Source organism: Fundulus heteroclitus, chromosome 21, assembly GCF_011125445.2.
Source record: "Fundulus heteroclitus isolate FHET01 chromosome 21, MU-UCD_Fhet_4.1, whole genome shotgun sequence".
In the NCBI taxonomy this organism is placed as follows: Eukaryota; Metazoa; Chordata; class Actinopteri; order Cyprinodontiformes; family Fundulidae; genus Fundulus; species Fundulus heteroclitus.
The window spans coordinates 13,548,474-13,576,325 of NC_046381.1; the positions used below are offsets into that span (position 1 = coordinate 13,548,474).

General features: G+C 38.6%; 2 protein-coding genes across 3 annotated transcripts in view; one reads left to right on the plus strand and one right to left on the minus strand.

The window, feature by feature from the left end:
• The first annotated feature begins 9,331 nt into the window (after positions 1-9,331).
• On the plus strand, positions 9,332-16,975 carry LOC105938415 (solute carrier family 22 member 13). The gene is made up of 10 exons (XM_036125728.1): positions 9,332-10,097; positions 10,705-10,808; positions 11,428-11,576; positions 13,136-13,307; positions 13,395-13,515; positions 13,625-13,719; positions 13,804-14,018; positions 14,117-14,225; positions 16,244-16,438; positions 16,538-16,975. The coding sequence occupies exons 1-10, from the start codon at positions 9,723-9,725 to the stop codon at positions 16,596-16,598; spliced, it is 1,596 nt and encodes a 531-aa protein (XP_035981621.1). The 5' UTR covers positions 9,332-9,722; the 3' UTR covers positions 16,599-16,975.
• A 3,557-nt stretch (positions 16,976-20,532) lies between these two features.
• Positions 20,533-27,852, minus strand: part of oxsr1b (oxidative stress responsive kinase 1b) — a 67,020-nt gene continuing 59,700 nt past the window's right edge. For both annotated transcript variants that reach the window (XM_036125046.1, XM_012880182.3), the window contains 2 exons: positions 27,158-27,222; positions 20,533-25,578 (listed from right to left, as the gene is read on the minus strand). In XM_036125046.1, the coding sequence (XP_035980939.1) occupies positions 25,504-25,578; positions 27,158-27,222 (140 nt within the window). In that variant the 3' untranslated portion in view covers positions 20,533-25,503. The remainder of the gene's footprint in view (positions 25,579-27,157; positions 27,223-27,852) is intronic.

The following is a 27,852-nucleotide window of genomic DNA, read 5'->3' on the forward strand; positions in this document are numbered from 1 at the left end:
CGTGTGTGTACACACACACGCACATGTATATAAAATTAGGCAATACATGTATTTGTATAGTGTATCTACTGTAAATTATTTCCCTAACCTACTGTTAGAACTTAATTTATTTATTAGCAATTTAACTTTTTTTCTGTCAAAAATAAGGACACGCCACCCAAGCCCTAAAAGAAAAATCAGCCAAAACCAATGCTTGAATCAAAGTACAGTACCGCTCAAAGGTTTGAGGTCACTTAGAAATGAACTAATATTTTTTTATGAAAAGCACAATTTTCTTCTATGAAAATAACATTGAATAAATCAGAAATACATTCTATGCCAGAGGTCTTCAACATGGGGGTAATGCAGGTAGATACAGCAGATTTAGGCCCTGGATGTCACAGTTGGTCATCAATAGGCAGTTCTATTGTGGAAGAAAAGAGTTCAGCAGGCTCCAGTATCAAAGCCCTGCCTTTCCTAAAGCTGGGAAATATTGACACCATGTGCTTTGATTAGGCTCTAGGGATTGTTTCACAGACGGCCATTGCCAGCATCATCTCTCCGTTCAGCACACGCTTGAGCTGCTGCAGCAATCAGCAAAAAGGGACGCTTGGTGGAATCGCCCCAACATGGGAATGAAAAACACCGGCAGGAATGCAGCAGAGAGGAGAAACGCAAGCCACCATTGCTCCAAATTATCTGTGGGAGAAACCGATCAGAAAATCCTAATCTTGCTGAAACTGGGAAATTCTGAAAACACTGACCTGTTTCTAGCTTGGTCAGCCAGGAGGAGGCTGGGTGTTAGACCTGAACTACCTGCATTAAACCCCCAGACCTAAACAGAAGCAGTCCTTCAACCAGAAGCGACGAAGCTGCCTTTTCTCTAAAGATCTGAAAATCTGGATACTGCAGCAGATTTCTGAGCATCCAGTGTAGTTTGGACTTGTTTTCCCTCCCACCAGCAGTTTGGTTCCTGTGCATGTTTCAGGTTATTTTTCACTCAGCGCCGTACCTGCTGCACATACTTAAGAAATATTTGATTAATTAAAAAAAAAAAAAAAAATGCTGTTTGGGGGTCATCCCACCTGTCTACTGCCTGGAGGGAACAAGGGCATCCAGGGAAAACACAGATGAGAAAAAACAGCATCCTTATGCATACCCACTTCATTATTACTCACAAATTCAGAATGGCCCAATATTCTGACAGACATGTCTTTGCCTGTGGGGAAGAAAATATGTGTTTGACCATTTAAGCTCCACTCAGAATGTCCTCAGATGAGATCTGAACTATTGGTCCAACTGTGAAGCAACCACAGGAAGAATCAGACCTGCTAGTTTTGTCTGTAGCACCTGTAGACAAAAATTTCCTTCAGGTAAAAAAACATGAAATGAAAATTAAAGAGGCAAATAAAAAAATACTTTATTGCAAACATTGTGTTTTGTCATTTGTCTTTTGGTATCAGAATGTTTGCTTCAATGCATGGAAAAGGGGAACAGGGTACGTTATGTAAATATGGCATATTCTATTATGGTGTGTTATGTATGCTGGAGTTTTTTCCCTCATTGTCCAATTGTTTTTTTGTTCCTTTATTCACTATTTACTTTGGTATTTACGCTTATCTTCTACTCTTGGTGTTTCTGTAGAGCTCACTTTTGATTATACCCGTTTGCTCTTTTTTCATCTTTTTTCTCATTGCTAATAATTGTGTGTATCTGTCACAGCTGAATTTCCCCATTGCGAGAGAATAAAGGAATTCTTATTTTAGTTATTCTTAAAAGGGAATCCATCCATCTCCATCCAATTAGAATAAGCTTAAAAATGCATCTGGGTGTTCCAATGAATTAAATAAAAAAAATCAGTTTTGTTCAAAAGGATTTACCACAAAAATGGACCATTTTGTAAAACATCAGCAAAGGTTGAAGAGGGCAACCAACGAGATGTGTCCTCATCATTGTCTTCTTCCTTTCCTGGGAAGACTGAGATTGAGAACAACCATTAACTTAACATGGTTCATAATGATGGTAAATATTCAACTCTTTCTGAGTTAATCAGCATTAAAAAGCAGAGCAGGCCATGCCAGGGTATATAAACAAGATGAGCCCCTGTCTGTCATCTGCCTGGATGAGATGCAAACAAAGCCAAAGGTCTTTTTGCGAAGGCTATATGGTTTAATTTTATTAAACAATTAAAGTATAGGTAATTATGTGTGATTATTGGGTGGGGAATTTAAATGTCCCTCTATATATTGTTTTTTATGTTTTTTTTATTTAATATATGAATAAATACTTTTTTTAAAGCCCAGATGTTCGTAACATCTGATCAATTTCTTTTGAAAAATATGTAATTAAACAGATGTATTAAAAATATGTCAAAATAACTGCAATAATTTCAAAAACACATGCTAAAGCAGATTTTAAAAAAAAATCTAAATCAAAAATTTTCTCAACATAATACATTTGAATGTATTAAGTACAGTAGGTAATGTATGTAAATGTAAATAGTTATATTGGACCTATGAGATAATTTCATAGCTACTATTTAAGTTCCTCTAGCTGGTTATTCAACACTCGTGCTAATCACACTACAAATCCCCCAATGCACTGTGACGGTGAATTACAGCTACTGTCAACGCTTGTTGTGAAACAGTACATTTGTCAAACTGTTAAAAAAAATCTTATTTTAACACATCTATTTTACTTTTATAATAAACAATAATCCTGTTTGGCTCATGTTTAAAGAGATTAGCCCCTTCTATCATAGAGTTTGACATCCCTGTGATAGATCAACAAAGATTAGTACTTAATTGTACAAAGAAATTAAAGGAAAAAAAAGGTAAAATAAAGTTTTTAGGAATGAAAATTGGAAAACTGCGACCTAAATATGTATTCTTACACCTTTAAATAAAATAGGGTGCAAACTATTTCCTTGAAATCCACTTAACAGATAAAGTTCATCTGTAATTGAATCTCAGTATAGATACAGCAGTTCTGTAAAGACCTGTTAAAGATCCTTAGGCAACAAACAGCATCATGAAGACCAAAAATGACAGCAGAAAATTCAGGGAGAAGTTAAACAAAGCATTATTTTATAAAACATCTCAAGGTTTTAAATCTCTTTCCAATCAGTCGTTCAGAAAATGGAAAGAGCATGGTGCAACTTTAGGCCCACCAAGACATGGTGAGAACAGAAGAGCATAAAAGTGAAAAAGCCAAGAAGCCTGCGGTAACTCTGGAGGAGCTGCAGAGTAACTCTTCCTGTCAGCAGATGGCGCAGTGGAAATCCTGAGTGGGGCTAATTATTGACTGCACTGTGTGGTTGGAGGGAGGGTAATGGCTAACAAAGTCTGCTGAAGCTTCTACTGCTTTGTTTTATCTAGTATTACTGTATTGTTTGTTTGTTTTTTTTTGTTTTTTTCACATTTTACTATTCTGTGGGTTTTTACTGCGATGCTCACAACTCTAGAGCTGTGTTGATTTTCCTCTTCTTTGAGCAACTCTGTGTCCTATTCAACCCAAAAAAAAAAAATGTGTCCTCATTTCAGTCTGATTTTCAGAATAAAGTTATTTTCTATAACCTTTCTTGCTAATTTCTGCAATAATTACACATGAGACTGACTCATTCTGCTTTTTCTTGATCTTAGGCTATTGTGTGAGACCAAATCAGAAGACAGGATGTTCCTGATTTAAGATTTCCTTTCTCCTCTGTGTTTGATGGAAAACGTTTGAATTTTTATTTCTTTGCGATTACAAACCTAATTGTTGTACTTGAGTTAATACTGTGTTGATGCTTTGTTATTTTTTATTGTACTTGTAGTGGAGCTGTTTCTTCATATTTATTTAACTAGTTCCATGATGTGATATATCATACTTGGTAATAAAGGAGACTTTGTGACTTTTTTGTGTTATCCTAATTGTGCTTGGGTAATTACCATTTATTCTGATTACAGAGTTGTGTAATGCTCCGGCAGGCAGAGAACTCGTTATTTGAACCGGTTTCAGAGATTTGTTTATAAAGAAGAACCTTAGACTTTGTGCAGGAAGAAACATCTCTGCTGTAGAATGCTGCGGAGCCTGGAGGTGGAGAGCTTGCTTCACTTTAACAGCATCAGGCGACGGACAGAGGCTAGAAACTGTTCCTTGGGACGGATTGGGTCAATAACCTGACAGAGGCAGGCAGACAAAATCCATGGGCAGAGCAAGGTCCAAGGTTGTTGTCCAGAAAACAGGAGCTCGGCGTAGAATCTCCGTCAAGGGAAAAAAGCAAGGCAGGGAAATCAGTGGAGTGTGATGGAGGCCAAAACATGAGGTCTGACGGAGGGAAAAAACCTTCTGGACATCTACTGGCTCTGGGTTTTCAAAAATCTCCCTTAAAAAAAAACAGTTGTAGGCGGTCTGGCTAATTGCGCAGCAGAAACAGGGATTGGAGGTGCGTGTAATCTTCTTAGTTACTGCAGAGCCAGGGGAGACATAAGGAGAGTGCAGACAGCCGAGCCAAAAACATGGAAAATTCAGATTGTAGACTTTAGTGTCTTTACTAAAGTCTGATTAAGATTTTACAATAATAATAATAACAATTATACATTTTATTTTAAGCGGCGTTCAAAACACTCAAGGACACTGTACAGATAAAAACAATAAGTGGTAACAGCAACATTGTCGTAATCAAAAGAAACAACACAAACTGCACACAGGAAAGTAACAGAACATCATAATGAAAAGGCAATCTTGAACATGTGGGTTTTGAGTTTTGATTTGAACGAGGATAAAGACTCGGTGTTGCAGATGTCTGGGGGGAGTGAATTACAGAGTGTGGGCGCAGACCGAGAGAAAGCTCTGCTCCCCATGGTGCTAAGACCATAAAGATTGCTCAACGAATGAATTGCTTAAAGGGCCACGTGCTGTTTTATCAGTGAATTTTACAGGAATCTTTTCAAAGAAGACGGATTTTGTCTTGATAAATCTGGAGAAAGACTTTTCTTCCCACTTGTGCATATCTCAAGCAGGGACTGGAGGAGAGGTGGTGGAAACCCTGGACAGGTCGACGGTCCGTAAAGCTTTTCAGCCGACATTTTTTATTCTGTTAATCTGTTTTTAAAAAAATAATAATAAATCGTTAAGCCCCCTTTACCTCCTACACAAAATGGGACTCCTTCGCTTATCAAGGATGACAAGCCTGTTTGTGCTACAGATGGTCCAGAAACAAAGTGATTTGTACAGGGTCCAGATGATAAGGCCACCAGCAGTGATTATATCCAGGAAAGGTTTGGGCCCTTTGGATGCCATAAAATCCCTGTGCTTGAATGTACAGTGTGTGTGTGTGGGGGGGGTCTTATCAGCGTTTTGTTATTAAAAGTTATAAAACCATTTTATATCTCTATATTTTACATTTTGTACATCCTGCTGTTGTGATTGTCAAAGCAACACTCTGTAAATCTGCCTCTACTGCTGATTGGAAAAATCAGCTCACATAAACTCACCTATCTACAGTCATTTTCTTTACTTTTGCTCTGTTTAGGAATTATCAGAAGTACTTACAGCTCTATTTAATATTGAAGAATGTGTGTTTGCTTATAAAAAATATATATATAATACATCTTACAATTTTCCTTCTTTCATTCTTTTTTTAATTTATTTTTTGCACTACCTGGATAGATGGTTATAATAGAATACCTTTTTCAGGATTATCAAAGAAACCTACGGTTTGGTTCAGCACAGCTCTTTCCACTACTCTTCCCTTTCAGGCACAGTTAGAAACTGATATGAACATCTAATGGATATTGAAATGAATGTGTCAGAGCAGAGTAAGGCGAGCAGACAACAAGGAACAAATGGCCAGAGCATGAACTAACAACTGCTTAAAAACTGGGAGGAGAGGGAGAATGAGGGCATGATGGACAAAATGGACCTAATCAGATGATAATGGTGGTACAGGTGGAAGCAGTGAAGGTATATAGGCTGAGGAAAAACGAGAGGGAAATGGGATCTAACAGGTGCACATGGATGAGCAGATATCAAAGAATAAATAAACTATAGGGACGGGCAGGTAGTAAAATGGAAATAAACAGAACATGAACTATATTAACTTCTAGAATAACAGACAGCTAACTTAGTGACAGGATCAGACCGCTTCACTCTCAACTTTAAACCACTTCTGTGCACGCTCAAGGTCATGGCTTCAACATTGAACCAAATCATTTTCAAAAGCAAAGAAACAACCTTGGCTTTCCTAAACCAGACACCCTCCTTTCCACAAGCATGACTTGAGATCTTGTCCATGGCCAACAAAAAATAAGTTATGGAGACAAGGGCCAGCCCTGGGGGAATCCCACCCATTCTGGCAGCCTGACTTTGTGGCGAAATTGTGGACACTGTCATGTTTCTGGCCTGTCTGCATCCTGTCATCGCTCCTTTCCATGCATTCATTAAGGATTTTTCACTGCAGCTGTGTGACTGCCTCGTAGTCACGCCACGATCAAACTCATCTCCTTCAACAGTTTCTAGCTCTTTAGAAGCTCTTCTCAGACAGCGTGAGATCATTATGCTTCAGCAAGTAGATGGCCAGTTTTTTTTCCCCTTGGCTGTCTGCCTTGTTATGACTATGTCCTTTGGATTTTCTCTTTTTGCTCTGCCCTTAACTGACTTTTGCAAAGCTTCTGCGCCCGTATTCGCAAAGCTTGTCAAAGTCCTCTCAGAGTGCTTGTCCTAAAAAATCCTAACTAGGAGTCTTAGCTTCAGACTGATTCAGATAGCTGCTGAGAGCCGTTCTTAGTAAGGAGACGACATAATTTTTGTCTTAGTGTGGAGGTGTGGTTGACCCCATTGCTAAGTGTGCCTCTGTCTTTCAAAAGCTGTGATGGGTTGATAGTACAAGAGAAAAAAAACACAAATGTGTTCCTAGTAATCAAAGGAAAGAAATCAATCACAGCGTCCTAGGAGCGTCCAGGGTCTCTAAGAGCTACTGCTGGTGAAGATTCTCAGTCATCCAGGTCATGGTCATTCCAAAAAAGTAAAAAAAACAAAGCAACTGGACTAGTTTTCCGTAGTTGAAGACGTTTCGCTTCCTCTCCCGGAAGCTTTCTCAATTCAAAAAGTCTGGAGTAATGTGGAGTACCAAGCTTTATACTATTGCCCAACAAAGGCCCTGTAATGGCTTAGACAACATGCAAATACAACCGAAACAGGTCCACCCCCTTAGTAATGGGCGGTCGTTAAAGCCATGAAGCCAGCAGATTGAACCGAAACTGTACCACTCCTCTGTAACGAGGAGTCATTAGGGTTGTTATTGGTCTGGCTTAAAGGAACAATGTTTTGATCACCCATATGAGGGTGAGAATTGAGGTGATGATTGGCCGGAATTAATCCTATAGCTGTGTTGTAAGTTTTTGAGAGTTGGAACCTAAGGCCTCCTCTGTTTAAGGTTGCTCTTTCTCTCTAAGAGCTACTTTTAGTCTTAGGGTTCTTTGTGAATACAATGCACAGGTCTATTGGTGGTTCCTAGAGTCTCTAAAAGTAGAATGGGAGGCAGATCCTTTTTTATCAGGCTCCTCACCTGTGGAACCAACTCCCACTTTTGGTCCGTGGGGCAGACACCCTGTCTACTTTTAAAGACTATTTGTTATTTCAACTTTTAACTTTTTGTCCTCTCTCTTTTTTTCTTCATAGTAGGTACATCTGGTCTGGAGTTCTGTTAGCTACACACCAACCATCTTGACACCATCCAGTCAAGACAGATCATCTGCCGTTACTCTCTCTAGCATAGAAAGTATTCCTGAATCAATGTGTGCTTCTGGGCTCTTTTACGTCTATGGTCTGTCTTCCCAAAGCCCCCAGCATGTGGCAGATGGCCTTTCATACTGTTCATAACGTGCATATTAGTGTGCGGTGTTACTGTTCGGTTTGTGCATATTCCAGGTTAAGTGCATTAGGATAATCTGATTTATAGACGCTCATGCCCACATTTTCCTTTGTCATGGTTCAAGCTTGGTTGACAATACTGGTGTTAAGACTGATCTCATTGGGTATTTATCTGCGTTTATCTTATCTTGCTAATATCTTACAAAAAGTGTTCAATTGTTTAAAAGACAGGGGATGTAATGTCCAGACACACGCTGATGTGCGTGTGTCTGGGTGACGTACGTCACGTTGCAGTTGAACCGAAGTTGTTCAAGGAGTTACTAAATAAAAGATGACCTCTCTGGGTGTTATTGAGCTTATTCAGTAGATACATTCACAAAACATTACAGTGAGCTGGGCTTCATTTTTTTCTGTTAAGTGACCCTTATGTCTTGTGCACAGTGAGACATGGGGGGGGGGTGTATAAATACAGACTGTAAAGGGCACAAGGGATAAGACACCCTGAGGATGCAGTGAAATGAAGAGAAACACCTGGGAAAAACATAAGTGGGAGAAAGAGAGCGCACTGAAAAGACTGGATCTGATCTCAGATGGGAGATGTCTCAAAGGCGTACTGACAACTATGCAAATGTGAAACAATGTGCTCACCATGCCAAGAAACAGAAAAAAATGGACTTTTCTCTTCCATGAGGCTAACAAATACGGGTTCATGGGTTTCACTGCACCAGAGCACAACACAAAACAAAGAAATCATTAAAGAATGCAAAAAACTTGGTTTTAGGTCAAAGCACAAAACTTTAACAAATAACCTCAGTTTACCTTTCAGTGAACTCTGCTTCTCTGGGTTAGACTGTATCAACTGTGTTTCTATTCTTGGTTATTGATGTATTGATTCTCCTATTTGCTTTGATCAACTGTGTCCTGTGATGTTTCAATGCTCACCTTTGACAGCAAGAAGCTCTCAGCTGGTTGAACCTGTAAAGTTACATTGACCAAAGGCAAATTCTGGGCGTTCCCTTCATCCTGAAACATTCTTCTAGTTTCAGTCTGCTTATACTTCTGACCAGGAAAAACTCAGCTTTTCCGCATCTTATTCCTACAGATATACTAAAAGAAGACTAAAGCTTTTTGGTATTTTTCTTCATCTCAGACAATACATTTGGATATCGTAGATTCTTACATTTCCATTAACACTGGATTTCTTGGTACCAGTTGGCTTGGGTGTTACCATGGCTCCAAAGGTATTTTTAATCTTCCCTTATGTTAGGATATCAACGAGGTCCAGTGGAACGAGCTGTTTATCCCAGAACTGCATGGCACCGACCCAAAAAGATTGGCACATGTCTATCAGATACCACCCCGGAGGTGACACAGTTTCTCTGCTGATGTCACAGTTTGGATGTGTACAGTCCTTGTATGGGTGTGTACCGAGATCCCTATATAATGTTTGTGTGATGAGAAATCGGGGCTTCCTGCCGATCAGGAGCCCATCAGCGCTGGTGTGACGGTAACTGTTTCTCTGTCTTTACGTAGATAAAAATATAACTAAAAGCATACTTGTCTGTTTTATGCGTCCGACATTCAAGGTAATAAGTAAGTGGGGGTCGCCTCACTGGGTAAAAAGAACTGGGCCCACCGAGGGTGTTTCACCGTAGACGGGACACGGTGAAACAATAACACTTATTTACTTTTTCAATTGCATGTAAGCTTGGCTGTGTAATATTTTATTGTTACGATGAGGCTTCGTTTATGAGAGCAGACGATTTGACATTACCTTTTTGGCTTATCGGATTTGTGCTTGGTTAACTATTAATCATGCAGATTTTGTTGTAGCTTGAGTGTCTCTTTAGTTCCTTGATGACTTGCTGCTAGACGAGCCGCTTTCTAAGATGAGCACCTTCGGAGAGGTCCTGAAGGAGGTCGGGGAGTTTGGTTTGTTTCAGAAAACCTTACTCGTTGCGTTATGCATACCCAGCATTTTCCCTGCGTTCGATGTGAGCAGCCAGGTTTTCACGGGAATGAGCTTTCCACATCGCTGTAACACTGACTGGATCTTGGAGAGAGCCCCAAACCTGACAAAGGAGCAGCAAAGAAATCTCACCATCCCGGTGGATAAGGATGGACGGTTTGAAAAGTGTAAAATGTTCACCCCTGTGGATCTGGATTGGGAAACGATTGAAGCGTATGGCCTTAACAGCACAACAGGATGCATCAGTGGCTGGGACTATGAGGTCCAACCGGGTGTTTCCAACATCTTAACCGAGGTAAATAAAGTAATATATCCTCAATTTACATTTAAAGCCAAATATTCAGATACACTGTTTAAGAAGGCCCAAAACTTTTTTTTTTTGTCTTCCTGACAAAAAGCACTATAAGCTTTTCGCCTTAACGTCAGACAGGATTGCCAAAGGCCAGATCTAACAGACAAAGGTGTGAAAAGCGTTAGGAGAAAGTCATTTATAACAGAGGGCACGTGAGATTTTGCTTGTTTAATTTGTTGCAAAGCAAGTGGTCCCTGATGTCCTTAAACTTGCCAGTTTTGACTCACAGGGAAAACATTTTGACACATCAGTCTAAACTGAAACAATTCAGTCTTTACAGCTACTATTATTTCACAGCAGAAAGAAAAGATAGATTATAGTTTGCAAACACACACATGGAGGAGACCTAAATTACTGAATCCATAATGAAACAATGATTGAAATGTTTGGCCATGAGAGCCATAAAACAGAATAGTTAGATCCACATTTCTGACTTTAACAGTATGGCTGTATTTCTCCTGCATACGTTTATCTATATTTGTTATAAATAAGCAAAGTATAAACTTTATTCATAATATGTGTGACCCTTCTCTGTTTTCTTCTATTACAGTTTAATCTGGTTTGTGACAAAAGTGGTTTCATTGAGGCATCGCAGTCCATTTACATGGCAGGTGTTCTTGTCGGATCACTGGCGTTTGGTGCGATTTCTGACAGGTATGACTGTTCCTTTAACATCGGCAGATTGGTATCAGTCATGTTACGAGTGCAACCTCCGATGAGTTTAAAGTGCACTGATCCAAACATAGCTAATCTGCTGTCTATAAGTATCTCAAAGTGCTGAATTTCAACCTGTTATCAGTGCATATTCCTTTTAAAAGGACAGGTTTTAAAAACATTGGGATTTCTATACTGTTATCTGCAGCCATTATCTCAACTGTTGGAGAAAGTTCTCTGAACCTCCAAGAGAACCTCAGATTATAGCAGCAAAGCTAAATTGTTTTTAGAGAAAATAACTATACTTTCCTAGTGTTAAGATTTGTAGTACAACTTGTCTTACGTCTTGACCTGCTGCTACTATTCAACTGCAATAAGCTTTTATATATATATATATATATATTGTTTTCTTTGCTCTGCTCTGTTCATGTACCGCACTAACAATTGTGTCGTTACTGAAATATGCCTTGCCTTACCAAACCTGCAACTCAGCAATCCAATCCAATTTAATTGTCAACTTCTATTACAATGTTGCTGCACATTTGTAATGGTAAACAAGAGTTTTGAATTGCATTAAAATAGTAAATAAAGTGTTAAAATCCAGTCTTCCTCTCTATAGGTTTGGCAGAAGATTTGGGATCCTTCTGTCAGCTGGCATCCTGTTATTGTGCGCAGTCAGCACAGCGTTCTCACCAAACATCTACGTTTACATGATTCTCAAGTTTTTAAGTGGAACTGGTGTCGTTATCATGAACACATTTGTGATGGGTAGGTTCACCGTTTGATTTCAAATTATTTTCTATTAATATTGTTCTGTTTTAAGCCCCAAGCATTTAGGAGCAATATCCACCTAAAATTACATACCTGATATAAATCAAATACAGCTCCATAGGTATAAAATATAAACATAAACTTCTATTACCCGTGTAACAGTAAGACATAAAACACTACAAAACACCAAGAAAAAAAAAAGCATCAGATTTTGTAAAATCACATCATAAATCCAAATTTGAAATGAAGTAGTTGCAGCATATTGTTCCACAAAGGCTTTAGTGGGCAGTGTGACAGGCAGAGCTGTGGTTTTGGCACAGTTTAGCCAAATGTGCCAAAACTTAGCCGAATGTGTTTTTGACCCCTTAAAATAGAAAATGGTCAAACAAGTGGTAATTTCCATTGTTGGACTCCTTATGCATATGAAATAGCCTTTGGTCAACACATTTAACCATTGTATCATCTAAATATTCCATTGTGCACAGCATTATATCAATAATGCACAAAGATTTGCATAAAGCTAAGCTCGATTATGCAAGTAAATGACGTCACCGGATATGGGGGTCACAAAGGTGAACTTTAAAAAAGTTAAAAGGAGGGTTCTCTAGTTTCACCTGAAACTGGACATGGACAGTTTGAGCCAGTAGATGTGCGTTTTATGTAGTTGGTTGTATTTTTCCTAAATATCCGCCATATTCAGAGATTTAAACCTCATATCAGGCATGTCAAAAAAGCTGTAAACCCATAAGTATTTGAGCTAAAAAAAAAAAAAAAAGATTGGGGTATTGTTTTACAAAACATTAAACCACTTATTGAGAGCGAAAAACTTTTTTTTTTTTTAATTGCAGTGTTTTGCATTGTTTAGAGGCAGAGTTTAAACACCTGTCTCAACACGGGGCTAAAGAGGCTCAAGGGTTAAATAATATCAGAACACTTTTTTTCATGGTATTCTTGATGGATGAACTGGTTCATGTGACAAAAAAAAAAAATGTTTAACAGTTTTAATAAGATTAATCAAATATATTTTCTAACAAGACTAGGAGCAGGGACGGTTCTAGACAGGGGCCAACAGGGGCCCATGCCACTGTAGAAATGGTTCTGGCCCCTGTTATGGCCCCTGTACTAAAGACATAAGATTAAATACACTTCTCATGATTATTTGCAATGGCAAAGAAACCATAACTGATTGGTTACTTTGACCAATTTTATTTTTTTACCAATACAGTTTTACTCTAAGAAGGGTTTAAAAATTAAGATGTTTCACGTTTAGCTTTAGCCGTATTGAGTTGGGGGCAAAATTTTCAACTGCTAGATCAGGGGTCTGAAACCTGCAGTTCCAAAACCACAAGTGGCTCACTTAATATTATTACACAGTTAAATATCGCCATTTTATTGTTTAATTTTTTGTTCTGTGCCCCTGTGAAAAAAACACTGGCCCCACCTTGGCCCCCCTGGTAAATTTGGTCTAGAACCGCCACTGACTAGGAGTTTGTTCTATAAGACCAATGGAGCCTTAAAACACTGACAGTTTTATTCCCTTCTAAACTATTTTTCAGTGGTGGAATGGACGGATCCTTCAAAAACTGCCCTCTGCACGATGTCCATCATGAGCTTCTTTTCAGTCGGGCAGATGATTTTGTCTGGGATTGCTTATTTGACCACAAACTGGAGGATCCTGCAACTGGTGCTCTTCAGCCCTTTTGTCATCGTCCTGTTGACCATGTTCTGGTCAGCAACTGTCCTTTAAATGGAGTTCAACCCTAAAAATGTAAACCCAAATTTCCTTGCATGGAGCTTTAAACACATTTTTTACAGTTTTCTCCCAGAGTCAGCCCGGTGGCTCATGTCTCAGGGAATGAGGAAGAAGGCTCATAAAGAGCTCCAGAGGGCTGCAAAAATTAACAAAAGGAGTGTACCAGGAGATCTGCTAGATAAGGTCCTCATTGACAACAAATCTAATTCAGTGAATGTTTGCAATGCTGTGAACACTTTATTCCAGCTCTTGCCTGTTTTATTTATTTGTTTATTCATAATTTATATTTCAGATCAACGTGGAGACTTCTCCCAGCAGAAAAAACATGACGGATATTTTCCGAATATCCTACTTAAGAACACGCACTCTAATCCTGGCCCTTAATTGGTGTGTGTAGTGTTTAAATATTGTTCATTTGTCTGTAGTAGCTACCATATAAACCTTTAAATTGAAATTTGCATCCGATTCCAGGTTTGGTGCAACTTTTCTATTTTATGGTCTGAGCCTAAACATCGGAAATTTTGGCCTAAACATCTACCTCACCCAGCTCATCTTTGGCTTCATTGAAATTCCTGCCAACCTGGCCGGCCTGACTCTCATTCAGCGCTTTGGAAGGAGATTGTGTCAAGCAGGCTTCCTCTTCTTTGGTGGGGTCTCTTGTTTGGTGGCCATTGCTGTCCCCAAAGGTAGTTTCAAAGCCCTGATCCAGCTTGTATGGTTTTGTTTTTGTTTTAAAGTATAAACCCATTTTACACCTCTATATTTTACACTGTGTACCAATCAGATCTTCCAGTGGTCGTGACTGTCATAGCGATGTTGGGAAAGTTTGCTGCTACAGCTGCCTGCAGTACAGTCCATGTATATACAGCTGAATTATACCCTACAGATTTAAGGTAATTTTCTTTCTTCTGCCTTCTGCCTTCTTGACAATATAGAACAACCTCTAGCACCTTTCTAATGGCATCTTGAACTGAAGTAAGCATTTCTTTTCTCTGCATACTTCTCTGCATACCTAGAACACGAACCAAACATGGAGAAGCAGCATTTAATTCCTATGCTCCACTTATCTGGAACAAACTTCCAGAAAACTGTAAAAGTGCTGAAAGCCTGAGTTCCTTTAAATCGAGATTAAAAACACATTTGTTTAAAATTGCCTTTGAATGTTCAAGTTAAACTGTTTTACTGTTTTCAAATGTTATTTTATTCCTATATTTTAATCATGTAAAACACTTTGCATTGTCTCTGTACTGGATTGTGCTATATAAATAAATTTGCCTTGCCTTGCCTTTTCCTCTGACTTTACTGGCCTGAGGTTGAAAGTAAAGGCAAGGTGTGGGTCTAAAAATGTCTTGAATTGGTAAGATCTAGAGAGGCAAATAGTAAATGGCGTGTACTTGTATAGCACTTTATCAAGTTCTGAGGACCCCAAAGCGCTTTGCACTACATTCAGTCATTCACCCATTCACTCACACGTTCACCCACTGACAGTGATAAGCTGCATTGTAGCCATAGCTGCCCTGGGGCAGAAAGCTAGTTGGATTAGAACAGTGGTCCAAGCTACCTTTTGAAGAGAAGTTACGGGTTTATTCAGTAAAGCTGTGTGTGGACATTGGCATATGTTTTAGACTAAACCTTTCAGCTCTTACGGAATCAAACTGAAAGTTAACAATTTAGTTAGAGGCTTAGTTGTAGTAAGCTACAAAGAAGCCCCTACACCCGACCCTCTGATGTTCACATTTGAGTGGTTTTTAAAATACAGTATAATAATTAAAGGCTACCATTTTGTAGAATATTCTTGTACTTCACTTTTACTTGTCCCCATGTTGTAGTGGGTCCCGTGGAGGCTATGACATAAAAGAACAAAGTAAATATGAAATTATTAAAATGCAAAAATACATACTGTAGAAAGTGATAGAAACATCTACCATGGACAGTATTTACGCATTAATTTGTCTGCTGCGTTTTTGCCAGCCCTCTCTCCTGGCTTTAGCAGACTTTGAGGTGTTCCCTGTCGTTTTAATTAATGACTCAAATTCGGCACAACCTTCCATTAAAAGCTCGTGTTCTGCTTGAGAGAAAAACTGTGGGCGTTCTGTCCATGCTGAACAGCCAATAGCAGCGCTGCTGATCATTGTTTCTACTATCGACACATTTCTCCTTTTAAAGCGACGCATGAACGCGCAGTTATCTCAGATAACTTAAACCAGTCATACTAATCGTAAACAACAGGTGTGTTCAAAGAACCTGATTAACCAGATTAAGTCATCTTGGATGTCTCTTTTGATCTCGGATGTTTTAAGCAGCGTACGAAGAACGGACCCCTGGAATCCACTCGCAGTCACATGAGCAAACTGCGCTTGTTTATACATATTAATTATATGTGGAAAGAAAACAGCAACAATTTGTTGTGGATTTGGTTTTATGTTAATAATTTGACAAACTAAATCAAAATTATATACTTTTGGTAAATATCACCATCTTAATAATACATTGATTAAAAGTGGATTTGTCAGATAGATTTATAAATATATTATATACAGAGACGTTTTATTATATATAAAAGTATATATGGCAAAATGTTTTGATTTAGTCCAACTTTTTTATTTTTTATTTATAAAGGTGTTGCCCTGCAGCCTTGGATAGGTCACAGCAGGTAACGTGACGATCTCTTCTCTCAACGTGTGTGGCTGGAGTATAGAACAGACGAGACACACAAGTTGAGTTTCTTTTAGCACCACCTCCTGTTTATGCCACCAGGGTGCCCAGCGCCCCCAAGCGGTTCTATGTGCAATTGCACCCAATGATCGGGATAACACAAAGAAAATTTAGGGATAAATATTAAAAAAAATTATGCCCATTCTCATGCTTCCTGTTTTCATTTACTTATAACTTGTTTACCCCTTCTACAAAGGCATAGCGGTGTAGGCTTCAATTGCATGTGTGCTCGTGTGGCCGGCATACTCTCACCACTGGTCAGGATCTTGGAGATGTACCATTACAGCGTCCCCATGGTGGTTTACGGCATCATCCCAATGGCTGCTGGGGGTTTGTGCTTGCTGCTGCCTGAAACACTCAATGTTGAATTTCAGGAGGTCACTGTGATCAAGTAAGTTGATTATTTTAGCAATTGTTTTAATAAGCAGTGTAATTTCTACTTTTAAAAAAATAACTGTGTGACATGCGCTTCTTCCCTTTTTTTAAATAGAATCCCAGAGAATGGACAACTGGAGGACCAATGTTGCAATAAAGGCACTGAGAAGAAATGATAATTTAGTTTTTTGTTTTTTTTTCATCCATCTTCCCACAAGCTTGGACCAGTTTCCCTGTTCCTACTGTCAAAAACTTCTCCTCAGCATGATGCTGCCATCCCCATTCATCACTCTTGGAATAATGCCTGCAGGGGGATGTGTTGTGTTAATTTTCCTCCTGTTATGGGATTATTATTCTGAAGTCACCATGGCCTGACGCCAACTCGGACTTGAGACACGAGAACGCACACAAAGCGCTGCACTTTAACTCCTCGGCTCTGCTGATCACCAAGGCCAAATGCTCTGGGGTTCTTTGCAGATAATGAACGTCCGGGATATTACTGTCTCTGTCTCGTCTGATGCCAAGGCCACTGTCGGGTATTAGGGGAGCTGAGGGACAGAGGGGAGACCGAGGGGTGCGATTACTTTTTATCTATGTGATCTTTGCTCTGCTTCTCAATAAAAGTGCTGGAACTTCATCACTCCACCGTTTCTTTATTCAATAACTCCAGGAAGTCGGTCAATGTTTAGAATTCCGATAACACCTCCTCACAAGATGGTCTGCAAAAAGGCCGGCAGCCAGTTATGTTTTTGGATTCATCTGACCAAAGGGAATATCTTCTACATTTCAATTCAATTCAGTTTTATTTATATAGCGCCAATTCATGAAACATGTCATCTCAAGGCACTTTACAAAGTCAAGTTCAATCATATTATGCAGATTGAGTCAAAAATGTTCCTATATAAGGAAACCAGTTGATTGCATCAAAGTCCCAACAAGCAGCATTCACTCCTGGAGAAGCGTAGAGCCACAGCGAGAGTCGTCTGCATTGTCCATGGCTTTGCAGCAATCCCTCATACTGAGGGATTCTACATGTTTTTCATGTCTTGCAAGAAACTGCATAGCCGTCTTCCTATTTTCTAACAATGACTTTTTGCCTTCCTCCCATTAATGCCAGAATCTTTTAGGGAGTATAGTTTCTTTGTCAACAGATTCTGCAACATGAGTTGTCTGGGCCTTCTCAGCTTCTCCAGAGGAACCATAAGGAAGCCCTTTAAGTCGCTGGGAAATTCCTTGAGTCGTGGTTGTGTTTTTTTGGGTTCATTTCTGAATGTGAAGTCACCTATTTGGGCTCTAAAATAAGTAACTATGAACACGAGTTATAATAAAGCCCACACTGCTTTATTATACTCGACTCCTTCATGCGTCTTATGAATAGTCGAGCATGGGCTCATACTTTTGTTGACACATTAGCAGTTACTCGTTTTGAATCTGGGAATGGGTGATGTGAAAGAAAAGCAAAATAAAACTCTTGCAGGAATTAGAAACCAAATAACTCAAGCTTCCCCTACAAAATTTTGTCAAATTAATCGGGTTTTCTGGTAACTTAGTCAGCTGAAACTTCTAGCCGGTTCTGTGTAGAGTCATACAATTAGAACAATATTCTTTTATATTTAATATATAAGCAGGCTACATTTAACTGACCTGAGCACAGACGTTTCATGTGCCTTTTAATATGTCTTGATGGGAGTTTTCTTTTATCCCAGTGAGGTTTTGTAAGTGGAGACTCTTAAACCCTGTATCAGACAACCAAGATCACACTGACCTAGCCGGGCAGCTCTTACATTATTGCCACCAGTGGTGTCAAAAGTACACACATTTGTTACTTAAGTAGAAGTATAGATACTGCAGTTTAAAAACACTCTGGTAAAAGTTGAAGTATCAACTTGACCTCTTTACTCAAGTAAAAGTGAAAAAGTCTGTTCTCCAAAAACTACTTAAAGTATAAAGTAACCTTTAAAAAAAATGCCACTATATGAATTGAAAGCTTAATTTAAACACTGATTAGTTCTACATGTGGCCCAAGACACAACATAATCATTAACCCATTAGTCAAAGACAAAGTCACTCAAGGAGCATGTTCTCTCTCAAACTTTATTGGAATTCAATTCCAAACAGAGATAGTATTCAAGCCTGCAGAACATAAATGTGTGAGTTCCATCAAATACCTAAGGTAAACTATACCCTTTGGTGCCAAAACATTCTAGGTAGTTTGGAGAGAGAGAGAGAGAGAGAGAGAGAGAGAGAGAGAATAGCTATAGAATAGCTAACCAATGAGTGTTTGCGTTTGACTCATCCAATTACACTAGGTGTGGATGGCGCCAATGATCTGCATTGGATGGCGCACATTACGTGAAATTAATATTTATAAATTTTAAACTGAAGCCAAGAGTAACAAGTAACGTTTGTTTTAAAAACGTAAGGAATAGAAAGTACAGATACTTGTGTGAAAATGTAATGAGTAGAAGTAAGAAGTAGGAAGAAAAATAAGTAATGGAGTAAAGTATATACCTAAAAAGTGTACTTAAGTACAGTAACGAAGTATTTGTACTTCGTTACTTGACACCTCTGATTGCCACAGATTTGTTTTATCATGTCTTCTGGCTGTTACAGAATCACTGTCTCTAGGAAGGCAATATGTTCAAGGTTCACATCGGCTAACTGTAACAACATACCTTCAAATAATTGTGTTCAACCCACCAATTTGGCCTTAGTCTTTCCTCAGGCACACTAAATCTCCTCTTTAGCCGTTATAAATTCTGTCAAAGATCTTTCCATTTTCAGAATTCCCAGGGACGTGATTACTATTGTTAGCTCCTTGGGGATCCAGCAATCTGGTTATTTTATGTTCATCCCTACATCCTTGTGTTATCATCTGTTTAGTTTTCTTTTCAGCTTTTGTGTAAATTTATATATTTGGGTATTGGTTAGCTATGTTTTTTATAAGTTCTGTAGTCTGTCCCTTCTTAGTATTAGAGATCCTCATTTGTGCTACATGTTTAGTTTTCTTTTTTGCCAATGTCATTTTATTAGTTCTGTTAGATCCTTTATGCTCGTTTTCCTTTAGTTCAGTATTATGCTTGAGATATTCTTATTAGATTCAGCTCCTGTTTAAGTTTACTTCTGTTAGTAGTAATCAAAATCATCCCACAAGCATCCACCAACTCCTGGACAGTCTGTGGTGCAACGTGCGGTGGTGGATGGAGCAAGACATGATGTCCCAGATGTGCTCAGTTGGATTCAGGTCTGGGGAACGGGTGGGCTGGTCCATAGCATCAATGACTTCATCTTACAGGAACTGCTGACACACTCCAGCCATATGAGGTCTAGCATCGTCTTGCATTAAGAGGAACCCAGGACCAACCACACCAGCACATGTTCTCACAATGGGTCTGAGGATATCATCTCTGTACCTAATGGCAGTCAGACTACCTCTGAAGAGCACATGGAGGGCTGTGTGGACCCCCAAAGAAATGCCACCCCACAGCATTACTGACCCACTGCCAAACCGGTCATGGAGGATGTTGCAGGCAGCAGAATGTCCTCCCTGGTGTCTCCAGACTCTGTTATGTCAGTCACATGTTCTCAGTGGGAACCTGATTTAATCTGTGAAGAGCTCAAGGCGCCAGTGACAAATTTACCAATCTTGGTGTTCTCTAGCAAATGCCAAACATCCTCCAGTGTTGGGTTGTAAGCATAACCCCACATGGAGGTGGTCTCATACCACCCTCATGGAGTCTGTTTCTGATCGTTTGAGCAGACACAGGCACATTTGTGGCCTGCCGGAGGTCACCTTGTATTGCTTTAGCAGTGCTCCTCCTGTTCCTCCTTGCAGAAAGGTGGAGGTAGCAGTCCTGCTGCAGGCCTGTTTCCTGGGGAGGGGGCTAATTGCCTCTAGTTTCCACCTGGTGTCTATTCAACAGTTGAAACTGATTGTCAATTAGTGTTGCTTAAGAGGACAGCTGGATTTCACTTTAGTGTGACTGACTTGGATTTACATTATGTTGTTTAAGTGTTCCCTTTATTTATTTATTTTTGAGCTGTGGGATATTACTTTACATGGAGTTTTGGTAAATAAAGTGGGAAAAAAAGGCACCACTCTACAAAGCAGATATGCAAATTCTTTTAATGAATAAAAACAATCAAGATAAACATGCCTGAACTCCAAAATGATCTGAAAAAAATGGAAAAAACACTAAACAAAAACAGGAAAGCAATCATATTACGACCATGATTAGTCCTAGACAAACATGGTTTTGCCTTTTAGATCTGTTCAGTTGCTACAGTTTTGTTAGACGATGTGGAATCAGGACAGAAGATTGTTTGGGAATAGAACAAAGCCATTCGATCTTCAGCTCCGTTTGAAGCCAGACTCCGTTTACACAACGCACACACAATCATCTCATAAGGCTTGAACACAAAACTCCTGTCCACCTTTGAAGAGCTCAGCCTGAGACCATCAGCAGGTGATGAACATCAGGAACCTTTCCTTTTGTCAACTCCCTGCCGTAAGTCTTTTTCAGGACGTACATTTCAAAGACACTAAGTCTAAATCAAAATTATCTCCTAAATTCTCAAAAAAAAAAAAAAAAAAAAAAAAAAAAGATAAAAAATACACTTGGTCATTTGTGATTTAAGGCTTGCACAAAAGTTTACATCTTCACAGGCAAAATACAAAGCTCTTCTATTAAATTCTTTTTCATTTCATTCAAAATGGCATCCGGAGGGCTGTGACACTACAACAATTCACCTAATTAAATACATAAAACCGTGCTGGTATGTTAAGATGTAGCAAATGCAAAACACACGTTCCTCTGACCCAGTCGTTTATGCTAAATTTGAAGGAAAACGGGCTTTGCCAACTGTTTACAATCATGGCGCTGTTATTTATCAGCCGCAAGAGAAAAAGATGAAGAAGCGCGAGTGCAGCTGTAAACGGCCTCCGCCTGGCGTTTTGTGGGCGACGGAGAAAAGGTTTTTGGAAACTTAAAGTGTTGATTTAGTACTTAAACTCTATATTATCCAAAATAGTCACATTTCCAAAGAGGAAATTATGAACGGGCATCACATTTGACAAATTGTTGCTGACATCAAGCCCCTCACAAGTACACAACCCAAAGCAGAGTGCCAAGCGTCATGTTTCAGCAATCATGTCGAGACAAAAAAAAAAAGGTGAAACAGCGTCAAAACATAGGCAAATGACACTATTTACATCCTAAAGTGTAAGTCAAGTACTTATTTTCAGCCTCATTAAAATAAATGTGAATTTCGGAAACTAATATCAGGTAGTAAGAACGTTTCAGGGGCTACACTGTGAATTCAGCAAAAAATAAAAATAAAAAATAAAAAAATCACATGAAGTTTAACGCCTGTTTTAACAGAAAGGCTTTCAGGTTTTCTCTGATGACCCCCCTCAATTAACGCAACAACCTTTAACGAGCACAGTTCTAACATCAGAAGTATAAATCAGCCCATGAAATTGGAAAAAGCCAAAAAGGAAGACCAGCTGTAAGCTTTTATCAGCGACATGTACCATTTTGGCAGGTGCCAATGGTCGCACTAGTAAGGGTGATAGAAATGATTTAAAAAAAATTAAATACACATGAGTCAGTTCCACCCTAGTTTTCCATTGCTTTTATGCAGGTTAAGTCAATGGTGAGTTGGTGCCCCGCCCCCAGCTTGATGCAGAGATTAGTGAGACTAGATGATGATGTTTATGCAGAACTGCATTGCATCCCACCCCAGAATCTCCATGTTTTTATCTACCTGCATGCAGGAATTGCCACCGCCCAGTATAACTTTTTTTTTTTTTTTTAACGTACACTTGTCTATGCTGATGCTTCTCAGTAATCCAGTTTAAAAAAAAAAAAAAAAGAACTTTCATCGGACCTTTGGATGGACTCCTCTTTGTTGAAATGGTTCGTCTCTTCTCCAGTCTGAGGAGTTGCAGGTAAACTCAGCCTTATAAGCAGCAATGTCGCATAATGGATCAACAAGTTTAATGGTGACAAAGTGAGCAACCAGTTGGGATTGTCACCATTAAACTTGTTGATTCTTCAGACTGGAGAAGTGACGAAACGCTTCGACAAAGAAGAACCCGCCAAGGGGACCTACTCGTTTATTTTTGGTACACTTGTATATTTACAAGTGAATTTCCCAAATTTTATTTATCCATCGACGTTAATAATCAAATATTTGATCTAAGTAGTAAGAGTTCATCAAGTCTCCGTGTAAACCATAAACTGAAGCCTTCATATCTATGCACAGTTTGAGTCAACCTGATGCGTAAAATCCATCGCTTAAAACAGTCAAACAACGTATTTACACGTGTCTGACAAAAAGAGCGGCGTTCGGAAGTTTCTAGAAATTATCTCTCATTACATTTAGGAATACATTTAGGACAGAAATAGCTTGTACTGATAAATCCGTTTTTTTAACACTGTGAAGCAAAATGCCCCAGACATTACTGTATTTCCTTTGGATGTAGTTTTGGGCCGTTTTTAAAAACTTCACCGCCCTTTGTATGAGCCTCTTGAGCTAAAAATGCATTCAGAACCAAGTTGATTCCTTGCTTTCAAAATCCCAGGAAACGAGCTCTGCATACAGTTTAACTGTAGCGTTAACTTAATTTACCAGAAATTTTCATTTTGGATGAAGGATAAATTCGTCTACAAAAACTATTAGTGGGAGCGTTTAGCAGCGGGTACTTTGAATATACTTAACGGGATACTTAAAACAATGAGCAGATGGCATCAGCAACCATTTTAGTCACAAAAAGAGTAAAAAATAAAAAACAAACCTGGTGAATGATGTAAACATATTGGAAATTATGTAAATCAGAGTTATCCGTTGAAATAGTTTGGACCTCTATTGTAGGTAGTTCATATGGAAGACAGTTAATTTTTCAGGGCTTTTTTTTTGCTGAACCTTAAATATTTTTAAATTGAAAAATAGATTCAAAAATAAAAGAATGTCTTTTACGATGACACTAAAATCAAAGAAAGATCACAAGGTTAATAATAGGAATAATCACAAACATCCAGCGAATTTTACTGAAAGGCAGAGCTGGCAACAGGCATTTTTAACGAAACAGTGAGCCATATGCTTTTATTTCTGTGCCGAGACTAAAATTATTTTCTGGGCCAAGAACATAGAAAACAAGCAAATTTTAAAATTAAAACAAAATGTATTTCCTTTGAGAAGATATAAGTGCAAGAATCTTTTTTAATTTTTGATCTACAATGACTTACAGATCGCTTTTCTACAAAAATCAGACTATAGTTCCATTCATTAAAATTGTTGCATGCAGTTTCTTCAAAACCAGAACTTTTGTGGCACACAGGTACTTTCAACCATTTTGGCCATGTGTCATAAAGTTTGGCGTAAATTTTAAAACTAAAAACTTTGACCACACATTTGCCATCGTCAGATGCCTTGAAACGTTGTGGTTTTAGAGTAGCACAATGAATCTTGCATGTTGCAGGACGAAACTGGTTAGACCTCAAAGGTGTCGGGTGTCTGAGAAAATACACGTAATTGGTGACTAAACGTGGTTTTAAGATGCGTTTTGCCCTCAGCTATGCAAACCAATTCTGTTTACAAATATACATTTTCTGCTGGACGTTGAGAGACTACATGTCAACGCACTACGAAGAAAGCAGGTTGATAAGACAAAGTATTCTAATCAAATCCTAATGAGTCATAATTAGGCAATGCTATCAATTAAATGCTGGAAGCCTGTGTAAAAAATTTTCTTTTAGTGGTTTAAATTTGTTTTTTTTGCAGAGTGTAACAAAGAGATGTAGTGAAGCCCAACCCCTTTTAGAAAATGTTAATTCAATTAATACATAAAACAACAGGTCAAATAGCTTGCTGATTAATATAATTATCAAAGTTCTTATTAATTTTGCGGAGTTAAGGGGCTGAAAGCTCAGTTATGCCCCTGGTGTAGGCGACAAATAGGTCTCCAAATATTATATAGTTAAGCTCAAAGTTATTCATAGCAGTAAATTTAGATTTAAAGTAATCCTTTAATTTTGCCAACATTTTTTCCTAACCTAATTATACAATGTTTATTTTCTCATTGGCCATTTTGATTAATCACTATCCAATCAGTCTCAGGTGCGAGTACTGTGCATAAATCTATTTTTTTTTACACTCAAGAAGCTCATACAACTAAAGGCAGCTAAGTTTTACACAAAGATTATGTAAAAAAAAAAAATCTCAAAAATAAAAATATCCATAGTTTCATCAACACTAATTATTTTTGAGACACTATTTCACATTGATATCCAGCTAGAGTCACATGTCCAAAATATGTTGGGCCTAATTTTGTTCCTATACTACCCGTTTTTAAAATGACACCAAAATTGTATCCCAGTAAAAAAAAAAAAAAAAAAAAAAAAAAACAAGAGTTCTGAACTAACAATCACCACATGACAATTTTTGCTATACTCAGTCTCACACAGCAAAGACTGAAGAGAAATCATAATAATCATATTTTGGCATTACTTTATTTTCCATCTCATAAGCACTCACTTAAGAAAAAAAAAAAAAAAGTAAAAAGTTTGGCATCAGCACCTGAGGCCACATTCAAACGACACATCGCTCCAAATGGGGCTGGGGGGGGGGGGGGGGGGGGGGGGGGGGTATAAGGGGGCGTCCCCGAAACGTGCATTCAGTAGTTCTCTTGGCTATAAGGCATTGTTACACTTATCGAGGGTGTTGGATCAGATTGTGCAAAAGCATCACATGGTAACGAGGGAATAACAGGATGAAGGAACCCAGAATGTTGGATGGAAACATTTTCTTGCAGATGCTCGCATCCTCTTCTACATGTGCACTGTAAACTTTGAGCGATTCCCGCATTGTACGCTCTGACGCGACGTCTGACCACCTAATCCACCAAGGTGGTATTGGATAATCCTATGGGTAGCAAAATGGTACTATTTTCTTTGGCAGTAGTGGTTTCTTTACAGCCATGGAAAGAGAAGAAAAATGCATTAAACTATGTTTTTTTTTGTTTGTTTTTTTAATTTTCACATTTTTTAGGCAAGTCACGGTTCCAGGCAGAACGACAGTTTAACTAATGCTGAGCTGAGCAAAGCCCATCAGCTTGATGTCATCTGGTATTTCAGATCCTTCAACCCCAGAAGCCTGTGAAGAGATCAATAAAAATTAATAAAATAAATCAGTCAGGAAACATTCATTAAGTCTGAAGTTATCACAGTCTTATTCAAGTATTCACAAAAATAATTTCTTTCATTACAACCACAAACTTCAAAGTATTTGATTCCATGTGACGATTAGCATAAAAGTAGAAGAAATGTTTGAAGTGGATGGAAAACTATACATATTTAAAATTTTTTTTTTTTTTTTTTTTTTTTACAAGAGCATCTGAAGGTGCCGCTGTAGACCGTCAGACTACAAACTGCACTGACGAACCCTGGACTGAGCTCAGTGCAACATTTTTCTATGCTGTGGACTCACTGGTGTTTGAGACTTTAAAGAAAAGCATTTTAATTCTATGTTCTAGTTGTTCCTCTGTTTTTATACGGATCGTGTACAGCGTCTGAAATAAAATAAAGTAAGGTAGTAGTAATAACGCTTTCATACACAGTGCTGTGTGTGCTGTGCTGTGGACCAGTGAGTCCACAGCATAGAAAAATGTTGCACTGAAAGCACAAATTGCAGGGAAAGAAACTTTTTTTTTTAGCTTATATTCCTTAATAGTAGCCTATTAATTAACAAATCTCATTGTTAGGAAATGAAACACGGTTCATTGGGTTTGGGGTAATTGCATCAGAAATAAAAAAAATCCTTCTGGGTGTCATCGAAGGCCCAAGAAAACATCACTGACAGCCTTAGGCAGATATACACCTGTGATAGAACGGCCCAGTCAAAGTTTTTTCACCTGTTCGCCAAAAACCACCAGAGATGAGACTCAAATATCGCTCTTCTCAGATGCTTTCCATCCCGTGCAACTGAGTTCAAGACACTTGGCGCAGAACGGGAAACATTTTTTGTCTCTAGATGTGCAAAACTGGTACATACGTACAAAAAAACACTTGGGCGTGTAATCCTCGATAACGGTGGTTCTATGAAGTACGTTTCGAGGGGTCAACGGCAAACACACACCGCACTTTTCAGATCTTTCTTGGTGTACTTTTTTATTTATTTATTATTCTTGCATCATTATCCTTCATTTTCACAGCCATGCTCTACTTTGTGTTGGTCTTTCACACCAAAAGCATTGTCACATTAAAGTTTATGGTAGCAAAACGACTCATTGTAAGACGCATTTCATCTCAGCGGTTTAAAGAACTCCTCCAGATCGGACCCCAAAATTCAACATGGCAGCCTCTAATGTGATAGCTGCAAGAAAAAGCTGCTTATCAGCACGGCCAGTTTGTCTCCAATTAAATCTGCTGGACTTCACGTCTACCAGTGAACATAATACAAGTGAGATGCATCATAATCAATGTGCGCTGCTAGTAATAATCAGTCTGAATGCGGAATCAGTTCCTCTAACTTTAAACTCGAATTGTGTCAACGGAGGTAGAACCTCACACCAGACATGGATGCATTTTAATCGCATCATAATATCCTAGTCAGGTTTGAACAGCACAAAGCATGGAGGTCTAATCCCCTTTTCTTGTACGGTCTGGAAGGGAGAAAAGATAATGCAACACGGCAACTGATAATATCATCAACGTGTGGCAAAAGTCTCACTCACCAGCTTGAATGTTACATTTTTATGGGCTTGAGGCTCATCAACTATCTTCTGCAAATTTGCAGCAACTGAAAGAGAAATTACATTTCAATGAAAATAAAATAAAAAACAAACGTTTATGTCTTCATGGCATTGTTGCATTTTTTCCTTAAAACGTAGAGCCTCCCGGTTATCTTTATTGTCTGATGTTACGCTTGCATTTTTATTCTTTATGTTTAAATTGAAATTAAATGTTTAAAATATTGTCTTCTTCAAAACGTAGCACAACAGAAAATATTTGGGAACCTCTAGGTTAACAGGACCAGCAGCCAGACGGGTCAGAAACCTTTCAGACTCATTACCAATCACCAACGCCAATCAATTCATTTATTAAACCTAAAAGACTAAGGATCTTTCAGTCTGATCTCAACTATGTAACGAGGCTCAAAGGACAGATATCTGACAGCAATAGTTAACCTTGAAAATGTAAAAAAAAAAAAATAGAAATAGATCATTTAATACAGGTTTTCACTTAGCTCTTATATTACGTTCTGGAATATTTTAAGGCAAATAAGAGGAAGAGTACAAGGGAGGATATGAGGAAGAGGGGAGCGTAGAATGCAATATTTAGACGATGAGATGGGAAACAAATGTTTTGGAAAACACTGAAGTCAATTTCCAGACTTTCAGAGTTTGTAGGAATCTGAATACAATGGACT

Excerpts from the sequence above, each read along its gene's own strand:
- LOC105938415 (XM_036125728.1), top strand. The coding sequence starts at position 9,723 with ATGAGCACCTTCGGAGAGGTCCTGAAGGAGGTCGGGGAGTTTGGTTTG. Across the intron at positions 13,720-13,803 it reads CTAATCCTGGCCCTTAATTG|GTTTGGTGCAACTTTTCTAT; the intron begins GTGTGTGTAGTG and ends ATCCGATTCCAG. Across the intron at positions 16,439-16,537 it reads CAGGAGGTCACTGTGATCAA|AATCCCAGAGAATGGACAAC; the intron begins GTAAGTTGATTA and ends TTTTTTAAATAG.